This window comes from Phoca vitulina, unplaced genomic scaffold (genome assembly GCF_004348235.1).
Source record: "Phoca vitulina isolate PV1807 unplaced genomic scaffold, GSC_HSeal_1.0 scaffold15, whole genome shotgun sequence".
In the NCBI taxonomy this organism is placed as follows: Eukaryota; Metazoa; Chordata; class Mammalia; order Carnivora; family Phocidae; genus Phoca; species Phoca vitulina.
In genome coordinates, this window is record NW_022589718.1 from 33,898,265 (window position 1) to 33,920,517 (window position 22,253).

The 22,253-nt window shown below is 43.2% G+C and overlaps 2 protein-coding genes and 1 pseudogene across 2 annotated transcripts; 2 read left to right on the forward strand and 1 right to left on the reverse strand.

Moving 5' to 3' along the window:
* The first annotated feature begins 32 nt into the window (after nucleotides 1–32).
* Nucleotides 33–3,718, forward strand: LOC116637765 (sperm-associated antigen 11B-like). The gene is made up of 3 exons (XM_032413256.1): nucleotides 33–90; nucleotides 1,033–1,191; nucleotides 3,326–3,718. Exons 1-3 carry the CDS (start codon nucleotides 33–35, stop codon nucleotides 3,457–3,459), a joined length of 351 nt encoding a protein of 116 aa, XP_032269147.1. The 3' UTR covers nucleotides 3,460–3,718.
* A 2,573-nt stretch (nucleotides 3,719–6,291) lies between these two features.
* Nucleotides 6,292–6,937, reverse strand: LOC116638039 (annotated as a pseudogene).
* A 13,174-nt stretch (nucleotides 6,938–20,111) lies between these two features.
* Nucleotides 20,112–22,101, forward strand: LOC116637761 (sperm-associated antigen 11-like). Its single transcript, XM_032413250.1, has 2 exons — nucleotides 20,112–20,166; nucleotides 21,893–22,101. Exons 1-2 carry the CDS (start codon nucleotides 20,112–20,114, stop codon nucleotides 22,099–22,101), a joined length of 264 nt encoding a protein of 87 aa, XP_032269141.1.
* Nucleotides 22,102–22,253: the final 152 nt, after the last annotated feature.

A 22,253-nucleotide genomic window follows, 5' to 3' on the forward strand; every position in this document is an offset into this window, starting at 1 on the left:
GCACCGTCTCAGTTGGCAGTCCCCTCTGCGACATGAAGCCATCCCTCTCTCCGTTCGTCAGCCTTCTCCTCGTGACCCTGATGTTGCCAGGTAAATCAGAAATGTGACCCGGTACTGGGGCCAGGGTCTCTCCACAATGGCCGTGTCTAGGCTGGGCGTCCAGGCTGGGCAGTGAGGTACTAAGCCCCGCACGTGCATTTCCTGGTGGGGTTTTGGGGCAGGAGTCTCTGGACTGGGTTTGTAAGGGACATTTTGAATATGCTGATGGCACTGGTTCCCCAGGAGACAGGTCCCAACCCAGACTACACTTTCTTATCTTGTTAATATTCACCTCCTCCTTATAAAGGAGGACAGGCTGCATCACAAAGGACCTTGAATGTTAGGGAGTCTCAACAACTATATTGACACCCTAGGGGATGCTCAGCTTGGCTTCCACTGAAGTACTCGGGCTCCACTGCCCACCTGTCTTGGTCATCACTCACCTCCCTCCGTCTCCCTCGTCCTCCCTCCCCCTCCTCTCTCTCTCACACACACACAAACACATATAACATTTGCCCCCCTTCCAACCCATTCCATCCCATTCTTCACTTGCTCTTTTTCCTTACAGCTTTTGGGGGTATAATTATTACACAAAAAATGACAATTTGGTGAGTTTGGATGTTTGCAAACAACCCTGGTACCATTACTACAGCCAAGGACAGAACCACGGGCAACAGCGCCCAAAGTTTCCTCGTGTCCCTTGTGGTGGTATTTTGTGTGTGTGTGATAAGGACACTTAGCAAAAGATTGATCCTCTTAACAAACCTTGAAGTTCACAATACTGCACTGTTACGTGTAGGCACCGTGTTTTACAGCACAGCTCTGGAAGGCAACCATGTTGCAGGACTGAAACTTTACACCCACTGAGCAGCAAACCCGTCTCCTCTCCACCCTCTACTTTCACTCGCTCCCTAGAGTGATGCACGGAATCCTCATAGGTCTGCTCAAGAGAGAACTCTGAAAATACTTTGCTGTGTATTTATTGTGAATCAGGACTATCCAGAGCCGGAAATGTTAACCACCAAGGCACTGAGGGTCTGAGAGGACCGAGACAATCTAGGGAAGAGTCTTCTGCACAAGGCAAAAACGGGTCTCCCTTGCTACACCACCAAGAAAAACGCTACGTCTTACCACGCACTCCCCCTTACCCGGGTAAGTAAAAAAAAAAAAAAAAAAAAAAAGTTGTGACAAGTCCCTCCACTCTGGAAATGTTTAGTGAATGAATAGGTGGGAAGGTGTCCGTGCAGGTGGGGGAAGGCCAAGCAGTGGTTGAGTTAAGGATGGGCTGTGTTTATGAAGACATAGGTAGAAGGCTCGGGCTGCCCCACCTGTCAAAAAGGTCATGGGGTCTGACAGATGACTGAGGGTCCTGTGAGCCTTGGGAGTGTGAGGGACAAAGAGGCAAAAGTATTCAAGGCACTTCTATAACCCCTGACTTCAGCCACCCCGGAGACCCAGGGGAGATTTTTTTTTTTTAAGATTTTATTTATTTATTTATTTGAGAGAGAGAGAATGAGAGAGAGCACATGAGAGGGGGGAGGGTCAGAGAGAGAAGCAGACCCCCTGCTGAGCAGGGAGCCTGATGCGGGACTCGATCCAGGGACTCCAGGATCATGACCTGAGCCAAAGGCAGTTGCTTAACCAACTGAGCCAACCAGGCACCCACCAGGGGAGATGATATTGAGCAAGACAGCCTCCTCCTGCCAGGTTGGAGCCCCACTCCCTGGGCCTTCAAGAATTTGATGAATACTTGCTATGCCAGGTGAGCAATTAGCACGCAGGGAATGCCCCAGGGACAGGTGCAGAGGATGGGCCACTGGGATGACAAAGCCAAGGAGCCCTCAGCTGCTTTTCTGGTCAGTCCTGAACACCCATGTGGAGCCAGCTTCCAATCCGTAAGGACCTAGAGGAGACAGTCATTCCAAGATGTTTCCTTAATTCCAAACTCATTCCTGACCCTGAAACAAGAAACAAGAGCCTGGGCGCTCAGTGGGAAAGAGCAGGGAATGCACACAAGGGCGTTGGCAAAGGGAAGCCAGTAATTCAAATCCTGCCATATTATTCCTCCTGTTGTCCTCTCTTCACTTTGGTCCCTTTGGAGGTGGCCCTCGGTTCCCAGGGACTCACTAGTCTGGGTTCTCCTCCCAAGGGAAGAAAAAAGAAAATACCATGATTGTACAACAAATATAAACAATATGAGGCATGTGTCATTTATTCTAATAGCAAATCTATGAGACGGGGTTATTATTCCCATTTGTGATTCATGAGGGAGTTGAGGTGATTTAAAATAACTCCTCTGATTCAGGACAACAAACTGAGGGGATGGGGGGATGGGGTAGCTGGGTGATGGGCATTAATGAGGGCACGTTTGGTGATGAGCACTGGGTGTCATATGCAACTGATGAATTGTTGAACACCACCTCAAAAACTCATGATGTACTATGTGCTGGCTAATTGAACGTAATTTAATCTGTCTGAAGGTCACATCTCAGGTCGGTGGCAGAGCTTATGATGACCAGAGCAGCCTTGGTTTGGGGTCTATCAGAAGGCTTCCCCAGACAGGCACTTACCACTCATTGTCTGATATTGTGTCTCTGCTTTCATTGTGTTCATCTATTTTTTTCTTTGTTTTAACACTTGCTCCTTGCCTTTTCTATCAACTGTCTTCATAATATATAATTTAAGACAAGAATTCATGTTTAATAATCTCAGTACTTGAATTGCAGAGTGAGGTACCAATTTCACATTGCTCACGCAAACTGGCATATCTTTGAGGTGCCAAATAGCCTTCCAGGGGCTCCCTCACAATGAGGGGAGAAAAGAAATCTTTTTCACTCTTTAAAATCTGCCATCAGCTACCTATCATCTCCCTTATAGGGATGGCTCAGCCTCAACCCTCCTTCCTCGGAGGACCATCACACTTATGTATGTGTTTGGTAGGGCTCTGTCAACCCCAGTGGGCCTCACAGAGCCCTGATGGGTCCCCTTATACAGCATCCTAAATTGGCTTAAGTGGAACATTTATATTGTAACACATCTATTACTGTTTCTCTTCCCAACTGCCTCTGAACTGACAGCTGTTTTTTTTCAGGGAGAGTAAAGGTGACTTTTAAGCCAGAATCAAGGATCTGATTTTTATGCTATCAGGATGGCCCCAGGGAAATATGAATGCTCATTTACAACCTCCCTATTGCCATCCTCCACCCTATCCCTTTGGGCTAAAATAAGCCCCGTCCAATTCTTGAGATGGTCTTAAGACACTAATGTTGGATATTTCTTTATACAGAACCCGAACCGGATTTCAAAGTTGTCGACTGCAAGAAAAGTGAAGGCTATTGTCAAGAATATTGTAATTATATGGAAACACAAGTAGGCTACTGCTTTAAAAAAAAATATGTCTGCTGTTTGCATCAGAACTGAGGTTGTTGACATAGAAGCCAAAGCTTGGTCCACCTGCCTGCTCTCCAGGGGTCATAGCACCGACCCAGACACAGGTGTTTTTGGAGAAGAGGCTGAGCATGGAGTTGCTGGGGTGCTATCATTTGATCTGGACAGTCTGGACATTCTGTAGTAACAAAAGAAAAGAAAACCAGCTCTACCTGACCATAGAGAAAGTGACTTAGCCTGAGATGGACAAAATCTTCAAAAATCACACAGCTTTTAATGTAATAAACTTTCACAGGAAAGCATTCAAGTAATTCCTTCTGTTGTTTCAAAAATATTTTTTGAGTTCCTATTTTTTTCCCCAGGCACTGAGAAATGTAACAAATTGGAAACATGAATATGTGGGGGCGACAAACACCCAAAGAAATAAAAATAATAAAATGCCACATATTTTATAACGTGCATATATCCAAGGCAATCATTGGAACAGATAAATACAAGAGATGTAAGAAAGGATTCCTGGGGAAATGTGAGCAGGGTTTTGGAGGATGAGTAGGAGTGTGCTCATTGAAAGAGAGGCAGAGATTTGTAGGCAAAGGGTACGGTTTGCAGAAAGGCATGGAGGAGACGTGAAAGAATGGGTGTGCTGAAAAAATGGTGAGTTCAGTGTCACTGCAAAAAAAAAAAAGGGATGAACTCCAAGTGTCAAATGAGGAGGTTGTAGGAAAATGGTGTGAAGTTGTCAAAGAAAATAAATATTATGCTCAAGACCTCAGGCTGCTAAGCAAGAGGAGGTTATCAGGCACTCCAGGGGAGTGACATCGTCATATTTTCAAATTTAGAATGTTCCTTCTAACGAAAGAACTGGGGATGTATTGTAAATGGGTGAGATCAGAGGCAGGAACACAGGTAAGAGCTGACGGCAACGGGGCAAGTCCAGGGACAGCCATTCAGCGACCAAGGTGATCATGGTGAGGAAGGGGAAAGGATTGGAGGGGGTGCTGCAAGGACGTGGAGGTCACAGGTTTGGTGACAAAGAGGAAGGAAGGACATGGGGCAGAAAAGAACTGTGTTAACTGATGCAGCACACATGGGACGAGGGCGAGCAGGAGGGACCAGACTGGCTCTGGACACGTTGCGCTGGAAGGCCTGAGGCATCCACGATGTCCAGCAGGGACTTAATGGGACTGACACGGATTCTAGGAGAGACGCGGAGACAAGAAATCAGAGTGGAAAACTTGCAACCTATGGTGCAGGGGCAGCTCGTGGGGCAGCAGAGGGACCACGCTGAGCGATGCTAATGGTTCAGGGAGGCACAGAACAAGGGGAGCCTCTGCGGGACACCGTGGGGCTCTGAGAGGGGATGTGAATGGCATGAAGCAGCCTCCGTCCAGAAGATGAGACGGGGAGCATTTGGTGGAACGGACGGTGGGTAGTCCAGGAAAGGAAGGGTTCTGTGTTGAGGGTAGAGGAAGGGATAAGGCAGAAGCAGGAAACTCGTTTGGAGGGTCTCGCAGCAATCCAGGTGAGAGACAAGAGTGGCCGGGCCATGGAGGTGATAAGGCATCACATTCTGCACAGGTGAGGTAGGAGCTAACGTTGGATTTGGGGTATGAAAGCAAGAGGGGAGGCAGGGGCGACAGCTTGTCCTAGCAGAAAGCCCCAGATCCGTATGTAGCTTGGCCTCCTGAGTCCATTGTTCTCCGACGTTCCCTCTCCTCTGGTGTTCTGAGTCCCGGGGACAGCGGCCTTTCATTTCTCAAGTGCCACGTGACCTCCCCCAGTCACCCTTGGCACAAGCTGAGCTTCTGCTTTGGGTTCCTCCTGCGCTGCCACCACCCCTTCATCTGATCTACTCATCTTCAGAGGGAGGTTAGAGTGCTTGTATCTGGAACGGCACCCCAAGACCAGGGCAGACCTCACTGTTGCCCTCGCTGTCCTTATCAGGACCACAGGGAGGTAACAGCAGGACTGTCACATGTCTAACGCCCAGACGACGAGCTGCCCGCCATGAACCGAGGGAGCGCACTGGACCCTTCGTTGCCACACTGAAGAGCTTGGCACGTCTTATACATAATACCTCCTCAGTAAGTGTGAGTGAGTGTAAGAATGAAGACAGAGAGTCACTGGGGCAGAGGGCACTCAGGGAGGGGTCTCAGGCCCTTTCCTGTCCTGCGGTGTTCACTGGGAGTCCACTCTGTCTCATGAGTAGTCCTGGCTTGGCTAATCTGCCAAGGGAACTGTTTTCCGTCCAGAGAAGTTAGATGCCATATTTACATATCCTACCACTTCCAAGTCTCAGTGCCAAGCTTTGCCTTCGTATTTCTTTTTTTTTTTTTCACTGTTCAAAATTTATTTGGTATTTTAGTTAGTATGACACTTAGGATAGTTGGTTGCATTGTCTTTTTACATTATATGGCCATATAATAAGATCCTTTAGAACAGTTATGCACAATACATGCAATACTGAATCTATACATTGGATCCCAGGATGAGACTGACTGGAAAAGATGGATGAGGCATGTCAGGTGTTGGGGGAAGGAACCAGAAGTGACAGAACACACAGTAAACACACATCTGGTGTGAAGAGCAACTACAGCTATGAAGTATTGGTAGTGATGTCTCTGAGATGGTGGGGCTGACTTACACGGACCAGCTCAGGGCTACAAAGCCAGGTATCATCCAGCATCGGGATACAGCTGCAGGGTTTGGTGAACCATTCCTATTTGGAGCTTTAGGAAACGAATGTTTTTTCTTAGGCCATTTTAATATTACTCGAGTAGCAGATCAGATAATAAGGACAATATACACAACCTCCAACTAAAATCCTGTTGTAGTCTAGACAATGAAGTGGAACATTATAAAACTTTAAAACTGCAGCTCCTTTTGGATCCCCCAAAGTGTATCTGCCCTCTTCTTCAAACAGGCCTCCTCCTCAGGAGTCAGGGTCACCTTCACAACATCAGAAATTCCATTCTGTCCCAAGATGCAAGGAACGCTAAGGAAGACATCATCTTTAATTCCATAGAGACCCTTAATCATGGTGGGAATTGGATGCACCGGCCTAAGATTCTTCATTATACTTTTGGCCAGATCTGCCACAGACAGTCCAATGGCCCAGGAAGTGTAGCCCTTCAGTTTGATCACCTCATAGGCATTGCCAACCACCTGTTTGTGAACCTCTTCCCACGGTTCCTCATCTGCATCAGTGCCTAAGTCAGGGTGCAGATTCTGCAGAGAGACACCAGCAACGTTCACTCCACTCCATACAGGCACGCTGGACAATTTTTGGTGTTCTAAGGACAAGGCTGCCGTGCTGGAGGTCCATCATCTCTCCCTTCAGTTTGTCTTCCATGACATCAACAAGAGCAAGTTCATCTGCCAAGTCCTTCAGTAAGATACTGATGGCACAAGCCATGCCAACAGCACCAACCCCAACAACTGTCATCTTATTCTGGGGGGTGTGTTCTTCCTTAAGAAGATTCTGAATCAGCTGATCTTTGAGAGTTGCCATTTTGGACTTAGAACCAAAAGGAATTGGGAGTGCACATCGGGTGGGCAGGCGGGCGTCAGCGCCGCACGAGGTTGGATCCAGACTTGGTGGCGGCGGCTCCGAAACTCTGCCTTCGTATTTCTAATGAGGTCCTGGGAGGATTGCAGTGGACACATTTTCTGTGACTAGAATGGAAAACCTGGAGGACTACAGGAACCGTCCCAAGGATGGTAGGAGCAAGAACCCCAGACAGAGTCACCCTTTGTGATAAGGGGCAACTACATAGGCCTTCCTTCCACCATCTATCCTAGAGCTAATAAACCTATGAAATTCCCGATTTTACTCAGATCTTGAAGGACAGGGAGGACCTCCAACAACACTTGCTTTTCAAAAGTAACCCACCAACAAAAATCAATCTGGATAAACAGACCCTGTGTCCTCGTGTGGTTTTATAGAATATTGTAAGCTGGGACACAACAGGAGACAGGCCTCCACGTACAAGAACCCTTGCAGGAAACATAAAGTGAGGGTAGAGAATACTCCACGCCTCATCGGTAAGACAGCAGCCCCGAAAGAGGTAGGGTTGGAGGACAGGACCACAGCGGCTCTGCCAGGAGAGAGGACCTAACCTCCGTGGAGCAGGGCACTCGGTCTCCTGCAGCTGCAGGATCAGGGGCCCACTGCGCTCTTGTTGGAGTGGAGTTTCTTCAATGGACGGAACAGGGAACGGGGCCCCAGACAGTGAGTGCCCCCTTTGGTCTGCCTGTTTTCTCAAACAAGGAATCATTCACATGGTCCCTCCTCACCAGCACCCCCAAACCTCCTGAGCCATGGGACATAAGGCAGAGGAGGTGGCATCCAACAGGACGGGGTGGGCAGACATCACCCATTTGTGTCCCTGCTTCATTGTGTCTCTGTTTCAGAATTTGCCCTCCATTAACCAAACTCAATCACATTTCACTTCCATTACATGTATCCCAAGGACCAAAGAGCAAATTTAGGGAAACTCTGCTTAGCGGTCACCAGGAAAATGGCATGTTAACTGTAACTTTCACTTTTGAGTTAAAACGACATATATGAGGGGCACCTGAGTGGCTCAGTCGATTAAGCCTCCGACTCTTGATTTTGGCTCAGGTCATGATCCTGGGGTCCTGGGATTGAGCCCCTCATTGGGCTCCTGGCTCAGCAGGCAGTCTGCTTCTCTCCCTCTCCCTCTGCCCACTCACGCTTGCATGTGTTCTCTCTCACTAAAATAAATAAAATAAATCTTTTTTTTTTAAATGACATCTATGAGATCCCTATATGCAAGTGTATGTCATATCACCCTTTTCGTTTTACTGACTGTATAATATTCCACTGTATGGATGCACCATACTTACCTTATCACTCCCCTGTTGACAGGTTGCTAGAGTCTTTGTTCTGACATTACACACAACAATGCTATAAGCATTTCATCTTAGTTGTCTTTAAGAGAATGTGTTTGGTACTGAGAAATGGCAGGGTTAAGCTGGAGAGTGTGTGTGTTTAAAATCTTAGTACGTACAAATCACCCTTTAGAGAATGAATGTCCATTCATATTCCCATTAGAAATGTATTAAAATATCTGTTTCTCCACACTCTTAGATAATGGAGACTCAATTCTGGAATCAGGTAAACCCTGATTACTGTGTGGTTAAGCATTTTTTCATTTGTTTATTGGTCATGTTTTCTCTTCTGTATGCTTTAATAATTTTGTTGGGTTACCACTTCATTTTTATCTATAGATACATGTTCTTCTCATAGGTGTGATATTTAACCTTAGGTATTTTTTGCTTCCTTACCCTTCTCTCTTTCTGGAATACCTACTGCTTAAACCCTCGTTGTCCTGGGACCATCTTCCTCATCTATCATCTTTTGCTCATAATTTCCATGCCTTTCCATTTTTGCTCTCAACTTTCAATTTGTAATTTTTTTTTTTTTAGATCACCAATCTCTCCTTTGATATTGCCTTTCTATTTTTCATTCTTTGGGGAGTTTTCAGGTTCAGATATTAGATTTTCATTTATTTTTAAATATTCCTATTTTTGCAAATAGTCCTTCTTTCTCTCGAAGTATGCCTTTCTCATGGGATCCTGTTCTCATCTTATTGATCAAAGTGTATCTTCTCAAATTTCATCAAGAATAAATACACATTAACTCTAAAAAAAAATTATCTACATTTTCTCCGTTGAAATGGCACCTACTCCAGTCCAGTTCAGTCTCTCCTACTTTGTTAAAATTCTCATTCTCCTTAAACTTATGGTCATTTCGTACCGACTGCTAAGCCCTACTCTTCCAGCAGACCGGCGATAGAGGTTTCCTTGACTAAGTAAGAAGTGCGGGATGTGTTTCACGAACAGAACCCTTCTGCTGTTTATCTTAGAATTTTGAGCATGTTGAGCTCAATGTTGAGCATCCCTACTCAAAAGCAGTTTCAGGGATCTCTTCATAGATCCACAGTGAAGAACTAGTGGAATTTGCTATGAAATATGTATAAGTGGTGAGTATTTTTAGGCTCAAGTTCTTTTCGTAAAATAACACGTTACAAACTTTTGAGCCCATCACTCTCTCTACATCCTTCTTTAGCTTTCATGGGTTACAAATCCTCCCTGCTCATCACAAGGAAAAATACATTTTTTTCTTTTCTTTCTCATTTTTTGTATCTATATGAGATGATGGTTGTTAACTAAACCTGTGGTAATTAATTTATGATATATGCAAGTCAAATCATTATGCTGTACACCTTAAACTTATATTACTGTGCTGTACATCAATTATATCTCAATAAAACTGGGGAAAAAAGAGAAAAAAGATCATCACTTCTGATATTGATGATATATCAATAAAGTAAGAATCTTTGTTATTTCTCTTCTCCTGCTTGGTTTAGGCTTTATTTGCTGTTCTTTCTCTAGCTCCTTTAGGTGTAGGGTTAGGTTGTATATTTGAGACCTTTCTTGTTTCTTGAGAAAGGCCTGTATTGCTATATACTTTCCTCTTAGGACCGCCTTTGCTGCATCCCAAAGATTTTGAACTGTTGTGTTTTTATTTTCATTTATTTCCATGAATTTTTTTAATTCTTCTTTAATTTCCTGGTTGACCCATTCATTCTTTAGTAGGATGCTCTTTAGCCTCCATGTATTTGAGTTCTTTCCGACTTTCCTCTTGTGATTGAGTTCTAGTTTCAAAGTATTGTGGGCCAAATATATGCAGGGAATGATCCCAATCTTTTGGTACCAGTTGAGATCTGATTTGTGACCTAGGATGTGATCTATTCTGGAGAATGTTCCATGGGCACTAGAGAAGAATGTGTATTCTGTTGCTTTGGGATGGAATGTTCTGAATATATCTGTGAAGTCCATTTGGTCCAGTGTGTCATTTAAAGTATTGATTTCCTTGTTGATCTTTTGCTTAGATGATCTGTCCATTTCAGTGAGGGAGGGTATTAAAGTCCCCCACTATTATTGTATTGTTGTCGATGTGTTTCTTTGATTTTGTTATTAATTGGCTTATATAATTGGCTGCTCCCCTCTGAGAAACAAACTAAGGGTTCTAGAGGGGAGGGGGGTGGGGGGATGGGTTAGCCTGGCCTGGTGATGGGTATTAAAGAGGGCACGTTCTGCATGGAGCACTAGGTGTTATACGCAAACAATGAATCATGGAACACTACATCAAAAACTAGTGATGTAATGTATGGTGATTAACATAACATAATAAAATAAAATTTAAAAAATAAATAAATTACATTAAAATTAGAAAAAATAGAGAAGAAAATAAAGGAGATGCTATGTTCTAAAAAAATTAAATCTTTTGTGCTATTGTTATGTATGGGTATCTATCTGGGTTATAATCAAGCTTCTGCAGCTCATACAGACAAAACTAGGTGCATAAATAGACCTCCTTCAGGAATTCTGCCTTTCCAAGCTTCTTTCTGGATAAATGGGCTACACACAGACATACTCATGCAAGGCTGATATTTAAGGGGTAATGAAGGCATGGTGAAAACCAGTACTAACATATAAAACCAGAAGTATTGCCAATTTACATAACTTCTTTGGGAAGTAATTTTTTTATTATTATGTATGCAAGAGAGGAGATACTTGTGCTCCTTGGCTCAGTTATTCTGTTTCTCAGAAATGACTGATCTTCAGTGGGTGCAAAGTTACGGTTATGCAAGATGAGTAAGTTCTAGCAATCTGCTGTACAACATTGTGTCTATGGTTAAAATACTGTATCGTGCACTTAAACATTTCTTAACAGGCTAAATCTCATGTTAAGAGTTCTTACCTCAATTAAAAAAAAAAGGTAATTGTCCCCAGGAAATAACAAAAGTATTTTGAGAAACTTTTTGAAAAAAAATCTAAATGTTCTAACTAGAATAATTATCTTAGCAAGCTATGGTATATCTACTTAATAGGATATATAATATATATCCCTTAGGTATAATAAACAGAAAAGCAAGTAAAAACCATTAAAATGCATAAGATAAAGATTTCAAGGCAATTTTCTCTTAGAAAATTCAAGAGATAAATGTTCATATATCTGATGTAAAATTAATTGTGATAAGTATGTCCAAAAGCAAAAAAAAAAGGATTTTAGGCCACAACATTAAGATTATTGGCGATTTTTAATTATTTTATCTTTGAAAATACCCTGTCAAGTTATTGCATAACTCTTAAATTTTATATATACATTTAAAAAGATAAAATAAATGTACCTAAGGATAAATATGTATGTATATATGTACAAAGACGTACTTTGATTGTAGACAAAGACATTGCACCAAGAAGGTCCTAAATCTAACATAAGGAAGAACTTCTGGGTATTAAGACTATAAAACATTAAAGCAAGTTCCCCAGAGAGATTCTGGAACCAACTTTGGGATTCATAAGAATCAGGTAACAACTGATATTTTTCTACCACCTACAGTAATTTTCGCAGTCCTGCTTGGATGCCGGAGTCCAGCTCCAGCCGGGGTGGGTCTCTCGTAGGAAAGGACGGCGTCGGCGAATGAGGAGACAAAGACACAGGATCAGGTTGCAAGCATCTCCTCCTGACAGCCTCGGAGGAACTTTATTTATATGTTAGGATTTTTTTGTTTTTCCACACTTCCGTAACATATGATTATTTTTTTTTACAATTTATCGAGATAATCTTAGATCATTTTCTGGATTACAGACATAGCCTTCTTTCATTTTTCCTTTGTAATGATTAACATGACCTTTATTGATTTCCGCTTATTGACTTTCGCTAAAACTAAAAAACAATACGCAAAGAGAAAGGTGCTAGACAGAGCGTGACCGTCTTGCTATTTTGTTCTATAGCGCAGGAAATATGGTGAACTGTGGAACAGCCTGAGCTGTTCCTTTCTTAGAATCTTGCCGCGTCTGAGGCGCCTGGGGGGCCTCGTGGAATTAGTTTCATTATGATTGCTTGGATAGGCGTAACTAAGATGAGTAGTCACTTTATCATGAAACCCCAGAAATATTCCCACAATTACAAAGGTTGCCATAAACAAAATGAGAGAGAAGAGCGGGAGCCAGCTGTGGAGTCTCCTGTTTTCAGGATCGTCCCCCATACTTGGACCTTGTCAAACAGCATGAGTAGCTTGGCTCGCGCCACTTGGAGACCAGGGAATGAGCACTGTGGGCTCTCCAGGCAAGGTCCGAGTCAGCAGCTCTGTTGGTTACACTTGTGTTGTACTTTTCACAGAAGCCTGCTTCGTGCAGGACCCTGAGGATGGCAAGGCTTTATGGACACCAGCTGTACCCCTGGGGGGAAGAGACCTTTGAGCTAGCAATTGTTTTTGGTCATTACAGGACAGTCATACCACGCCTGGCTGCCTCCATTTCTGCTCTCCACACCCACCTTGCACACACAGTGTCCTGCCTCCCACTGCACCCTGGACCTTCCATGAGCTTTGATCCCTGTGACCCATCCATCCCCCGGAGCGCCCCTTCATCAAAGAATCTATTTTCTCCTCAACACCCCAGGTCTGCTGGGGTAGGCGCCGGGTGGGCAGGCTCGTCAACCAAATCCTATGACTTGGCTTCCTATGCCTTTAATAACAGCCACGCCAAGTTTTTTCTACCTGTCCTCACATGTGGTGGTCACCATAGCCTGCAGGCTTGGACTGACTCAGCTTAACTCTTGGGTCAGAGGAAATTACCTTCCTGGACCCAGGGAGTCCCCTAGTCATAAGAACAAAAATTAAAATTAGTATGTCCAAATGAAGTGAAACTGAGATCATTAACCCAGTGTCTGTCTCTTTCTTGATAGACCAAAATAACTCCTGGGAGTTGGACGACCAACATTAGTGTTGCCTATGAGGAAAGCAGGGATCGGGATCCACCCGGGCTGCGGGGAAAGGACATAGAGCCCAGTTAGGAGACAGGGGTCTGATTAAACGTCTCTTTAGGTCTAAGTGCATCAGTGGAGGCTGTGGTTAAGCATGGGGCTTTGGGGAGAGCAGGAAAGCCTCGAGTCTGGTTCTCTCTCTTCTGCTTGCTTCCTATGGGTCCTTTCTGTGATTTGCCTCCACTCTGCTCTTCTCCGGGGGTTCCGAGAATACCCTTAGAGAATTCATTGCTACCCCCCACCTGTTTATCCGAGGCACTTGAAATGGGCCAGTTATTGTTCCCTATTTCATTGTAGGACATATTAAGGGCAGAGTTTAGTGATCCAACCCAAATCAGGTGGTGATCAGATGACATATCCAGCACACTAACCCAGCTCACTTCAAGCCAGAAAAGTCCAAGTGTGGGCTTTTTTTGTCTTACACGACACCGACGTTTCTAAGAGAAACACACAGATGTTTCTCAGAATGTTTCCTGGCCACAACCTCAGAGAGATGGACCCTGGCCAGGATGGGGGCTCAAGCTCTGGGGAAAGGCACTGTCCCTGCAGGAGGGCATGTGACTCTGTGAGCCCCAGATGCCACTAGATGTGGGTGTGTGAGCAGAGGAAATAGCCCTCACCAAGAATGCTGATGCTTGGGCCCTAGCCTTGACTCTAGTAATAATTGTGTCGCTGCTTTGTGTAACCCCTGATGGGCAGAGTGGGCAAACATGTCCTTCTCAACCCAAGCTCTTCGTGACAATCAGTGAGTTGTATTTGTAAGAACAAAAATTAAAATTAGAATGTCCAAATGAAAGGAAACTGAGAGCTATTTCTGTAAGTGACCCAAGTACAATACCTCAGCAGACAAAGGAGGTGTGATTGCAGGAGCTTGGTGCTCTCTCCTGTGATGAATTATGTTGAGCCTGGAAGAGAAAGAAAGTCCTATGAAGTAAACAAGACAAGAATCTGGTGTAGGACTCTTGGAAAATGACAAATGACCCTTAGCCAAGGGTCTGGTGAGATTGTTAGCCGCACAGGGGGTTGTAATATAGAGGATCAACTACAGAATTGAGTTAGGACAGTGGGAAAAAAGCCCCAAAGGAGTTTCTGGAGCTAGGAGGAAAGGAGGTTGGTTATGTTGATCAGTCACCTTTTGTCTTTATTTGAAGCTACAGGAAAAAAGACAAAAGGAAGACACGGGAGAAAGGGCCTACGTAGATTTTTGGGTAAGAGGAAGTCAGTGGAAAGATCATTTCAAGGGGATATTGTGCTAAGAATTGTTAGCCAAAGAGTAAAAACAGTTACCCCCAGCCAAAATCGGGTGGTGGAGACCCAGGTTATTATTTCCTTTGGTCCAAACCCAAGGGCTGTGTTGACCCAATTCAAGTGGCTGGGAACCACACACTTGGTGAAACTTCTGATGAATGGAGGGAATGGTCCTACCTTAGACAATCAAGACACTCTTCTATGATTTTCAGGGGAGCATGAGATTGTCCCACTGGAATAGTGGAAGCTGAAAATTCTGTTTATTTCTCCAGGAATAAAAAGGAGGATGTGAAGCACAGTATGTAGTAAAACAGACACATGGGGAGGAAGAAATGCTTCTGAAAAGGTAAGAAGCCAGTCTGGCTTGAGGAAACCTGAGTATGAACATAAGTACAACTTTGAGAGCAGAAAGGCGAATCTAGCCAACCCACGTTTTTCACTAAGAGATGTAACTTCCAGAATCAACAGAATTGTAAAGCCAGAGAGTCTTAACTTTAAAGGGCACAGCCAAGCTTTTGGTCCTCAGGACACAGGAAAATGGGTTTGAACCTGACAAATTTAAAGGAAGAAACAGGCATCTAGCATTCCTTTTCTTAAAAAAAACAAAAACCAATGTAGCATAGAAACAAATATAAATGTTATCATCTTTTCAAGAATGGCATTTGGATGGAATATTTTCTGATTCCTTGAATATTTCAGGGTGATTTTCTCCTTTAACCCATGAGAGATAAATCAGCCATAAAACCAAATCCTTGCAACACAATTTTCCTCTTAAAATCTCAAAGGCGCCATTCCTCATCTGGCATTTCGTGTAGTGTAAAACACACAAGGCAGGTCTGCTTTTGTTCTTTTGCAGGATGCCCAATTTCGGCAGGTTTCTTTTCTTTTCGCTTATTCTTCAAACATTTCATTTAGTCATATTTAACTGTAATTCTCATTTTATTAGTTTCATCTGAAATATTAGTAAACCCTACTAACTGGCTTATTCTGATAACTTTCTAATTCACATACGATTTCAAAATTGTATTTTAACATTATTTCTTTAAAATAGAAGGCAAGTGGGTGGGGGGGATGGGTGAAGCAGGCAAACGGAATTAAGAGTACACTTGTTGTGATGAGCATAGAGTGATGTAGGGAATTGTTGAATCACTATATTGTATACCTGAAACTAATATAATACTGTATGCTAATTATAATGGAATTAATTTTTAAAGAAAAATATCAGTAATTTCTTTTAATTTTAAAAATAAAGATATGAGAAGTGGTGAACCATATGGTCAAAATCAATTGCAAATGTATTGAGGCAGGAAAGAACTTGACAATTGAGACACTAACAATTGTTGGGATATAAACATTGAGCCCAGTGCTCAGCAAGGATGCAGTAATAATTCAGCAAGAGTCACATCATTTCTTCTGATTTCCCCTATACATTTCTCATTAAAAATTAATTCACCTTTTAAAATTTGTAATTGTATTGTCATAAGAACACTTCACATGCCATCTATCCTCTTAACAAATTTTAAGGGTACATTATTGTTGACTCTAGGTACAGTGTTGTACAGCAGATCTCTAGAGCTTATTCGTCTTGAGTAAGTGAAACTTAATACCTGTTGATCATTAACCCCCATTTCGCCCTCCTTCCAGACCCCCATAACCACAATTCCACCTCCTTTCTTCTTTGAAAACTTTCTGTTTTCATCCCAGGGATCATATAGCCACGAGGTTGGCTCACCTGGCTTTCTTTGGTGTCTCGCCTTCTCTAATAACTTTCCTACCACGTCTTTATTCCCCTTCTGTCTGGAATGCCATCTCAAATTTGACCTTCATGCCATTAATTCAACTTCCAGAGGATCAATGTTCCTTGCCACCATAAACTTTTCTTTGCTCTTCCAATTCATTGTTTTTATCTTAGCCCGCCATTCGATTTCACCTTGTTTGGTCCTTAGAGACACTTGCTTCTAATTAGTAGATGCTATGGCTTTTTTTTTTTTTTAATACATGAGACAGGATTGTCATCTGATTCCTGCAACTGAATCTTTTCCCCAAAATAAATGGCTTGCTTAGTCTTCCCAATAATATTCCAGTATCTTTATTTTGCACCTTTTTTTCTTATGCTTTGTGTTGATTTGAATTCTATCTCTACTGGAAAACATGTGAATTCATTCAACAGTTATCCATTGAGCGCCTACTGTATGACAAACACTGTTCTAGGTCCTAAAGATAAAGTAAAGAACCAACCACACAAAACCTCTGCATGAATGGAGTGTACATTCTCATGGGGCAAATAAGTAAGTGGAAAGAGTAATGGCTTCACTCACCAGAGAGCAGTGGAGCCCTATCTCAGAGCCACCTGGATGGCAGCTGGGTGGGATTCTCAGCCAAATTCTAACCATCTAGTACTCATTTAGTGAAATGGTGAGGCTGAAATTAGAAATAAAAACTCTATGAGTCATCAGGCAGCAACACCACTTTGCTATTATTGTCATTATTGTTATTCTTATTTCTAACGGACATCCTAGTTCCTGGGAAGTGGTGTCTCTGTGGTTTGAATTGCATTTCCCAAATAATTACTGATGTTGAATACCTTCCCTGTGTTTGTTGGCCATTTGCATTTCTTCTCTGGAGAAATGTTTATTCAAGTCCTCTGCCCATTTTTAAATTAGGTTGTTTATCTAATTATTGTTGAATTATATCAAGGTTTTTTTAATATATAAAAATGTTTTGCCACTCTCAAATGTTTTCAAACCCAAGGACATCTTTCATCTCTCCTTCCGCCATCTTCTTCTGTATGAGTAAAATGCACACCAGAATAATTATCTTCCATGTTGGGACAAATTGAGGTTTAGTTCCTTTCAGCCCTGTAATTATAAGAACCAATGAGCCTACGACCAGATTAATGAGATTATTCAATGAGCTTGATTTCCTAGTTTGTCTTCTGTTGGGATGGCATGCCTAATTCTCCAACACTACACATGAAATTCTTCCTTAATGGTTGTATCTGAATCTGTGACTTGGAAATAATAGATCTGCGTATAAAGAAAAAAGTGGGTGATAAATTCTAATATAATACTGTTCATGTATTTCTCTCCCAGGTGAGCTACCTTTCTAACATAGCTCATAAAATTTCCAAACTATACAGAAAACAATTTCCAAACTCTAATCTCACAACTACTTGAGTGCTGCCTGGACTGCTAGAAAAAATATACCATCCACGTTTACCTTAAATCTTTTCTAAATCAGATAAGTCTAATTAGCAAGAAAGAACACAAAGTACGAAACATGCTTCTTATGGTTTCTCCTACCAAGGTGACTTTTAAAAAACAACCCATATATTTGGATATATACATGCTAGAATTTGTACAGAACAGTAATTCTTGTATCTCATAGCTATACTTTCTCCATCCATGGAAGTGGATTCAGAATTACAATCATTCATTGGAAGTTGTGAACTTAAGATATGTTCTTGGTGTGGAAGCCAATTTTCTCAAGGATCGAATTGAGATGCTTATGCCTTTTTCACAATGGGAAAATCTGGAGATGTGTTCAGAACAAATGCTCCAGAGAAAAAGAATTTCAAATTTTAACAGATTTCTCATAGACTATTTGACCCACACACATATACATCTTGGTATCTATTTTATGATTACTTAGTTCATAGTTACTGATAGGGTGAACTTTTGTTGGCAAAGAGAGAAAAGGAACATTTAGTTCCCAAATAATTCCTCCTTAACTCCTATTTTCACATTTTTTAAAGATTTCATTTATTTATTTATTTATCTATTTATTTTGAGAGAGAGAGAGGGCTCCGGGGGAGGGGCAGAAGGGGAGGGAGAGGAAGAGGGAGAGAATCCCAAGCAGACCCCATGCTGAGTGCGGAGCCCAATCTGGGGCTTGATCTCATGACCCTGAGATCATGACCTGAGCCAAAACCAAGATCGATGCTTAACTGACTGAGCCACCCTGAGGCCCCTCCTTAACTCCTATTTTCACAGGTGTTTTTATAAGGTACAGAAAAGCCAGTGAATCAGGGTAACCTTTATCAGAACCCACACTGTCTTTGTTTCCTCTTTCTGGTCCTGGAATGTCCAAAGTGAACTTCTGGCCCTCACCTCTTCTGGCCACCCACATTGCTCACCTGTGCCCTTGCTCACCTCCAGAAAACTGGGGCCACCACCTGACTTCTCATCGAAATCCATTGTCTGAGTAAGACTCATGGTCAGATAGTGTTGTGGATGGCATAAATCAGGTGGGAGACCACCTAAAAGAACTCATATGCAGCTCTTATAAAAAATGAGGAAGCTCTCCATGCACTTCATTAAAAAATCTCTAAGGTACATCATATAAAAAAGGCAAGTCCAGAGTAAGAAGTATAGTCTGTCACTGCTTCTACAGGAAGGGGCACAGAGATTCATCTCTGTGTATGAACACATGGAGAATGTCTGGAAGGATGGATAAGAAACTAGCAACAGCTATCATGAAGGCCTGGAGAATGGGATTGGAAGAAGGCTTGTTTTTCATTTCTTAGTAAGTGAATTTTAAGGGAAATAAACCTAAGTTTATTTGATGCTGGGTCCTAAGCCAAATAGGGGCAGAATGAGTAGCTACAGCAACTGGGCATTTTAGCGTCATCTGTTACATAAAGCTGCGTGGAAAGCTGTCTTTCCAGACCCAGCTCTAATGACATCCTCCTTATAAAGGCTCGCCTGGCGTCCGCCGAGGCGGGCTCCATCCTGCGGCCCCAGTACCCTGCAGAGCCTGCCCCTTGTGTCCCACTAGGCTGCCCCCTCTTTCAGTCAAGACAACTTTGTCGAATGAGAGAAGACTCTACCTTCTTCCTTCCTCCGCCGAAGTAGACAACTTCCTGACTTTTAATACATAAATTAGATTTGCCACGTTTAAACAAAAAATGCCGTATGTTGTGTCTGGGTTTTTTTTTCATGCAGGGTGTTTGCGAGGTGCATCCGTGCTGTAAGCATCTGTGGCCGTGGCTGTTCTATGTTCACTGCTGTGGGGGAAGTGCCTTACTGGTTTCATTACTGGGTGGAATCCACTACGTGGGTTGTGTTCTGTTGATAGCTATAGTGAAGGGGGCTATAACAACACTCTTGGGCACGTCTCTCGGTGCACAGGGGCCTACATCTGTTGGGTATACACCTGGGAGTGTATTCCCGTGACCAATTCATGTGCTCATACCGCCCAAACAAAAGCTTCCTGAGGGCAGGAAACGTGTTGGCACATGGCCGTCTCTGTCCCCCACCACAGCACCTGCTCTACGGAGCCCCTCACGGCTGTTGGTTCTCTTTCCGGGGCAACCTTGGTATACCTAGCTGCCGGTCAAGCCCTGCTTCTCCCAATACCAAGAAGCTTGTCTATTTTTAGGCAGAAAGGAAGAGTATCCAGTACTTTCTGCCCACAGCCTTACTCAGTAGACCAGATAAATGTGCTCATTCCTGATCAGTGTTCCCAAAAACCTATAAATGTCCCATTTTTGTGTCCTTTGTACTCCACTCCACTGTTTTGTTGGCTTGGTTTTTCTGCACAGGAGGGCTGGCAAAGCTGGAGGGAACCTTGAACCATGAAGGTCCTCTTTCTTTTCGCTGTCCTCTTCTGTCTGGTCCAAGTGAACTCAGGTAAATGTCTCCCGGCTGATGCAGAAAGCTGCTGGAGGTGAGAGGGCAGATAGGGCAGGAACCCCAGGGATGAATGTCCATGTGGAGGGCTAGAGTGTCTGTGTGTTGTTAATGGTGCAGGTGGACCCCTCTGGGGCTCAGCTCTGGACTGTTTAGGTCTTCCCTGTGAAGAGTTTTTTAAAAAGTGAAATACGGGTGATCAGGGTCGTCTAACACAAGACAAAGGGGCACCTTAGCTCTGATATATTTAGGAAACATTCACCGCAGTCTGAGAAAAGTTCCCAGGAGAAAATGACAGTTACATGAATGTCAGAGCTGGAAGGGACTATGGGTCTTCCATGGTGGCCCTGCGCTCTACAGGGAGGGGACGCCCAGCTCCTGGGAAAGTGATGGTGTATGGCGGGGTGCTCCTCAGTTATAGCCCGAGCAGTGAGTGACTGGTGACTAGGACAGCGTTCCTCCAGCACCCCCTCCTCGGGTGATCAGGTCTGCAGGAGAACACTGAGGCATCGCTGGTTAAACAAACTGTCCAAGGAGAGAGAATTAGCTACTGGAGGAGGTAAGACTAAAATGCAGATCTCCAGGTCCCTACGCTTGTGGTTCTTCTACCTTCATTACTGTGGGGCCCATGTCTTCATGTGGCTGTCCTCCCCAAGCCATGGCAGAGCCCAGGTGATATGGGATCCCAGGGTAGGCCCCAGTTTTTGCTGAGATCTTGCACAAGGTTGTTTTTTACATTGTGCCATACTGGGATTCCTGGGTGGTTCAGTCAGTGAAGCGTCTGCCTTCAGCTCAGGTCATGATATCAGGGTCTGGGATTAAGCCCTGTGTTGGGCTCCCTGCTCGCAGGCAACCTGCTTCTCCCTCTCCCTCTGCCTCTCCCCCTGCTTGTGCTCTCTCTCTAACAAATAAATAAATAAAGTCTTTAAAAATAAAATAAAATAAAATAAATGGTGCAAGACCAATACTGTGGGCATTTTGTGGTTTTTGTTGGTTTTTATGGTCATCATAGGTGACATTTGCAGACCTGACATCAGAACTGTCATTCAACCATCTCATTCCCAAATAGGAAGAGCTCTTTTTTTTTGAGATAGAATTGACATATGACCTTATACTAGTTTCAGGTATACAGTATAATGATTCCGTATTTGTATGTATTGTGAAATGACCACCCCAAGAAGCCTAGTCAATGTCCGTCACCACACATAGTTATACCTTTTTTTTCTTGTGACAAATAGAAAATACTTTCCATATAGGGTAGTTGTGCTTGACCTACAAGTTCACAAGTCATGGTGAAGAAAAAGGTTTTCTTTTCTTCTTTTCATCGTAAGACACGAAAACTAAAAATGGGGCCACAAGCTGAGAATCAGAACTATTTACAATTTTCCTAGAGACCGAGACCCACCCCTCCTTTATTCCACTCTGTTCTCTGAAAATTCTTTGTTTTCCCCTAATGCTCTAAGTCCTGTCTGTCACCAGGAAGCTTGAGAATCCTGATATAATAATATTGGACAAAATATACACCCTTCTGGAAACATTTTGAGGTATAGGTTATTGTCCGTTTTAAAGCTAAGAAACCAAAGCTCAGTTAAACTGGAACTAGTCCAAAGACTCTGAACTTTGGAGGAATATAGTAAATATTCAGAGTTGGGCTGTGGGCCGGGGTCATCTTTTATTCTCTGTGCCACATGAACTCAATATCAACTCTCTTCTATTGCATCAACAGGGGATATTCCACCTGGAATCAGAGATGTTATCTGCCTTACGCAGCACGGAATCTGCAGACTTTTCTTCTGCCATTTTGGTGAGAAAAAGGCTGAAATCTGTTCTGATCCCTGGAATAGGTGCTGCCTACCAAATATAGACGCAGAAGGAAGAAATAAACCAGAGGTGGATAGCAAAAACAATGGCAAAAGCAATAAAGCTGAGACCTAACATGTAAGCTTCTGGAACGCAGGAGGGCTCTTGAAGCATCCAAGGACTTAGAAGGACATGTGGCTTATCGAAAGTGCTCAATAAATATTTGTTGAATGAATCCGGCAGCAAGGGTGAAGGTCTGATGAAAGAATTTTCCTAAAAGCTTGCTT

Excerpts from the sequence above, each read along its gene's own strand:
- LOC116637761 (XM_032413250.1), top strand. The coding sequence starts at position 20,112 with ATGAAGGTCCTCTTTCTTTTCGCTGTCCTCTTCTGTCTGGTCCAAGTG. Across the intron at positions 20,167-21,892 it reads TCTGGTCCAAGTGAACTCAG|GGGATATTCCACCTGGAATC; the intron begins GTAAATGTCTCC and ends TTGCATCAACAG.
- LOC116637765 (XM_032413256.1), top strand. The coding sequence starts at position 33 with ATGAAGCCATCCCTCTCTCCGTTCGTCAGCCTTCTCCTCGTGACCCTG. Across the intron at positions 91-1,032 it reads CGTGACCCTGATGTTGCCAG|GACTATCCAGAGCCGGAAAT; the intron begins GTAAATCAGAAA and ends ATTGTGAATCAG. Across the intron at positions 1,192-3,325 it reads ACGCACTCCCCCTTACCCGG|AACCCGAACCGGATTTCAAA; the intron begins GTAAGTAAAAAA and ends TTCTTTATACAG.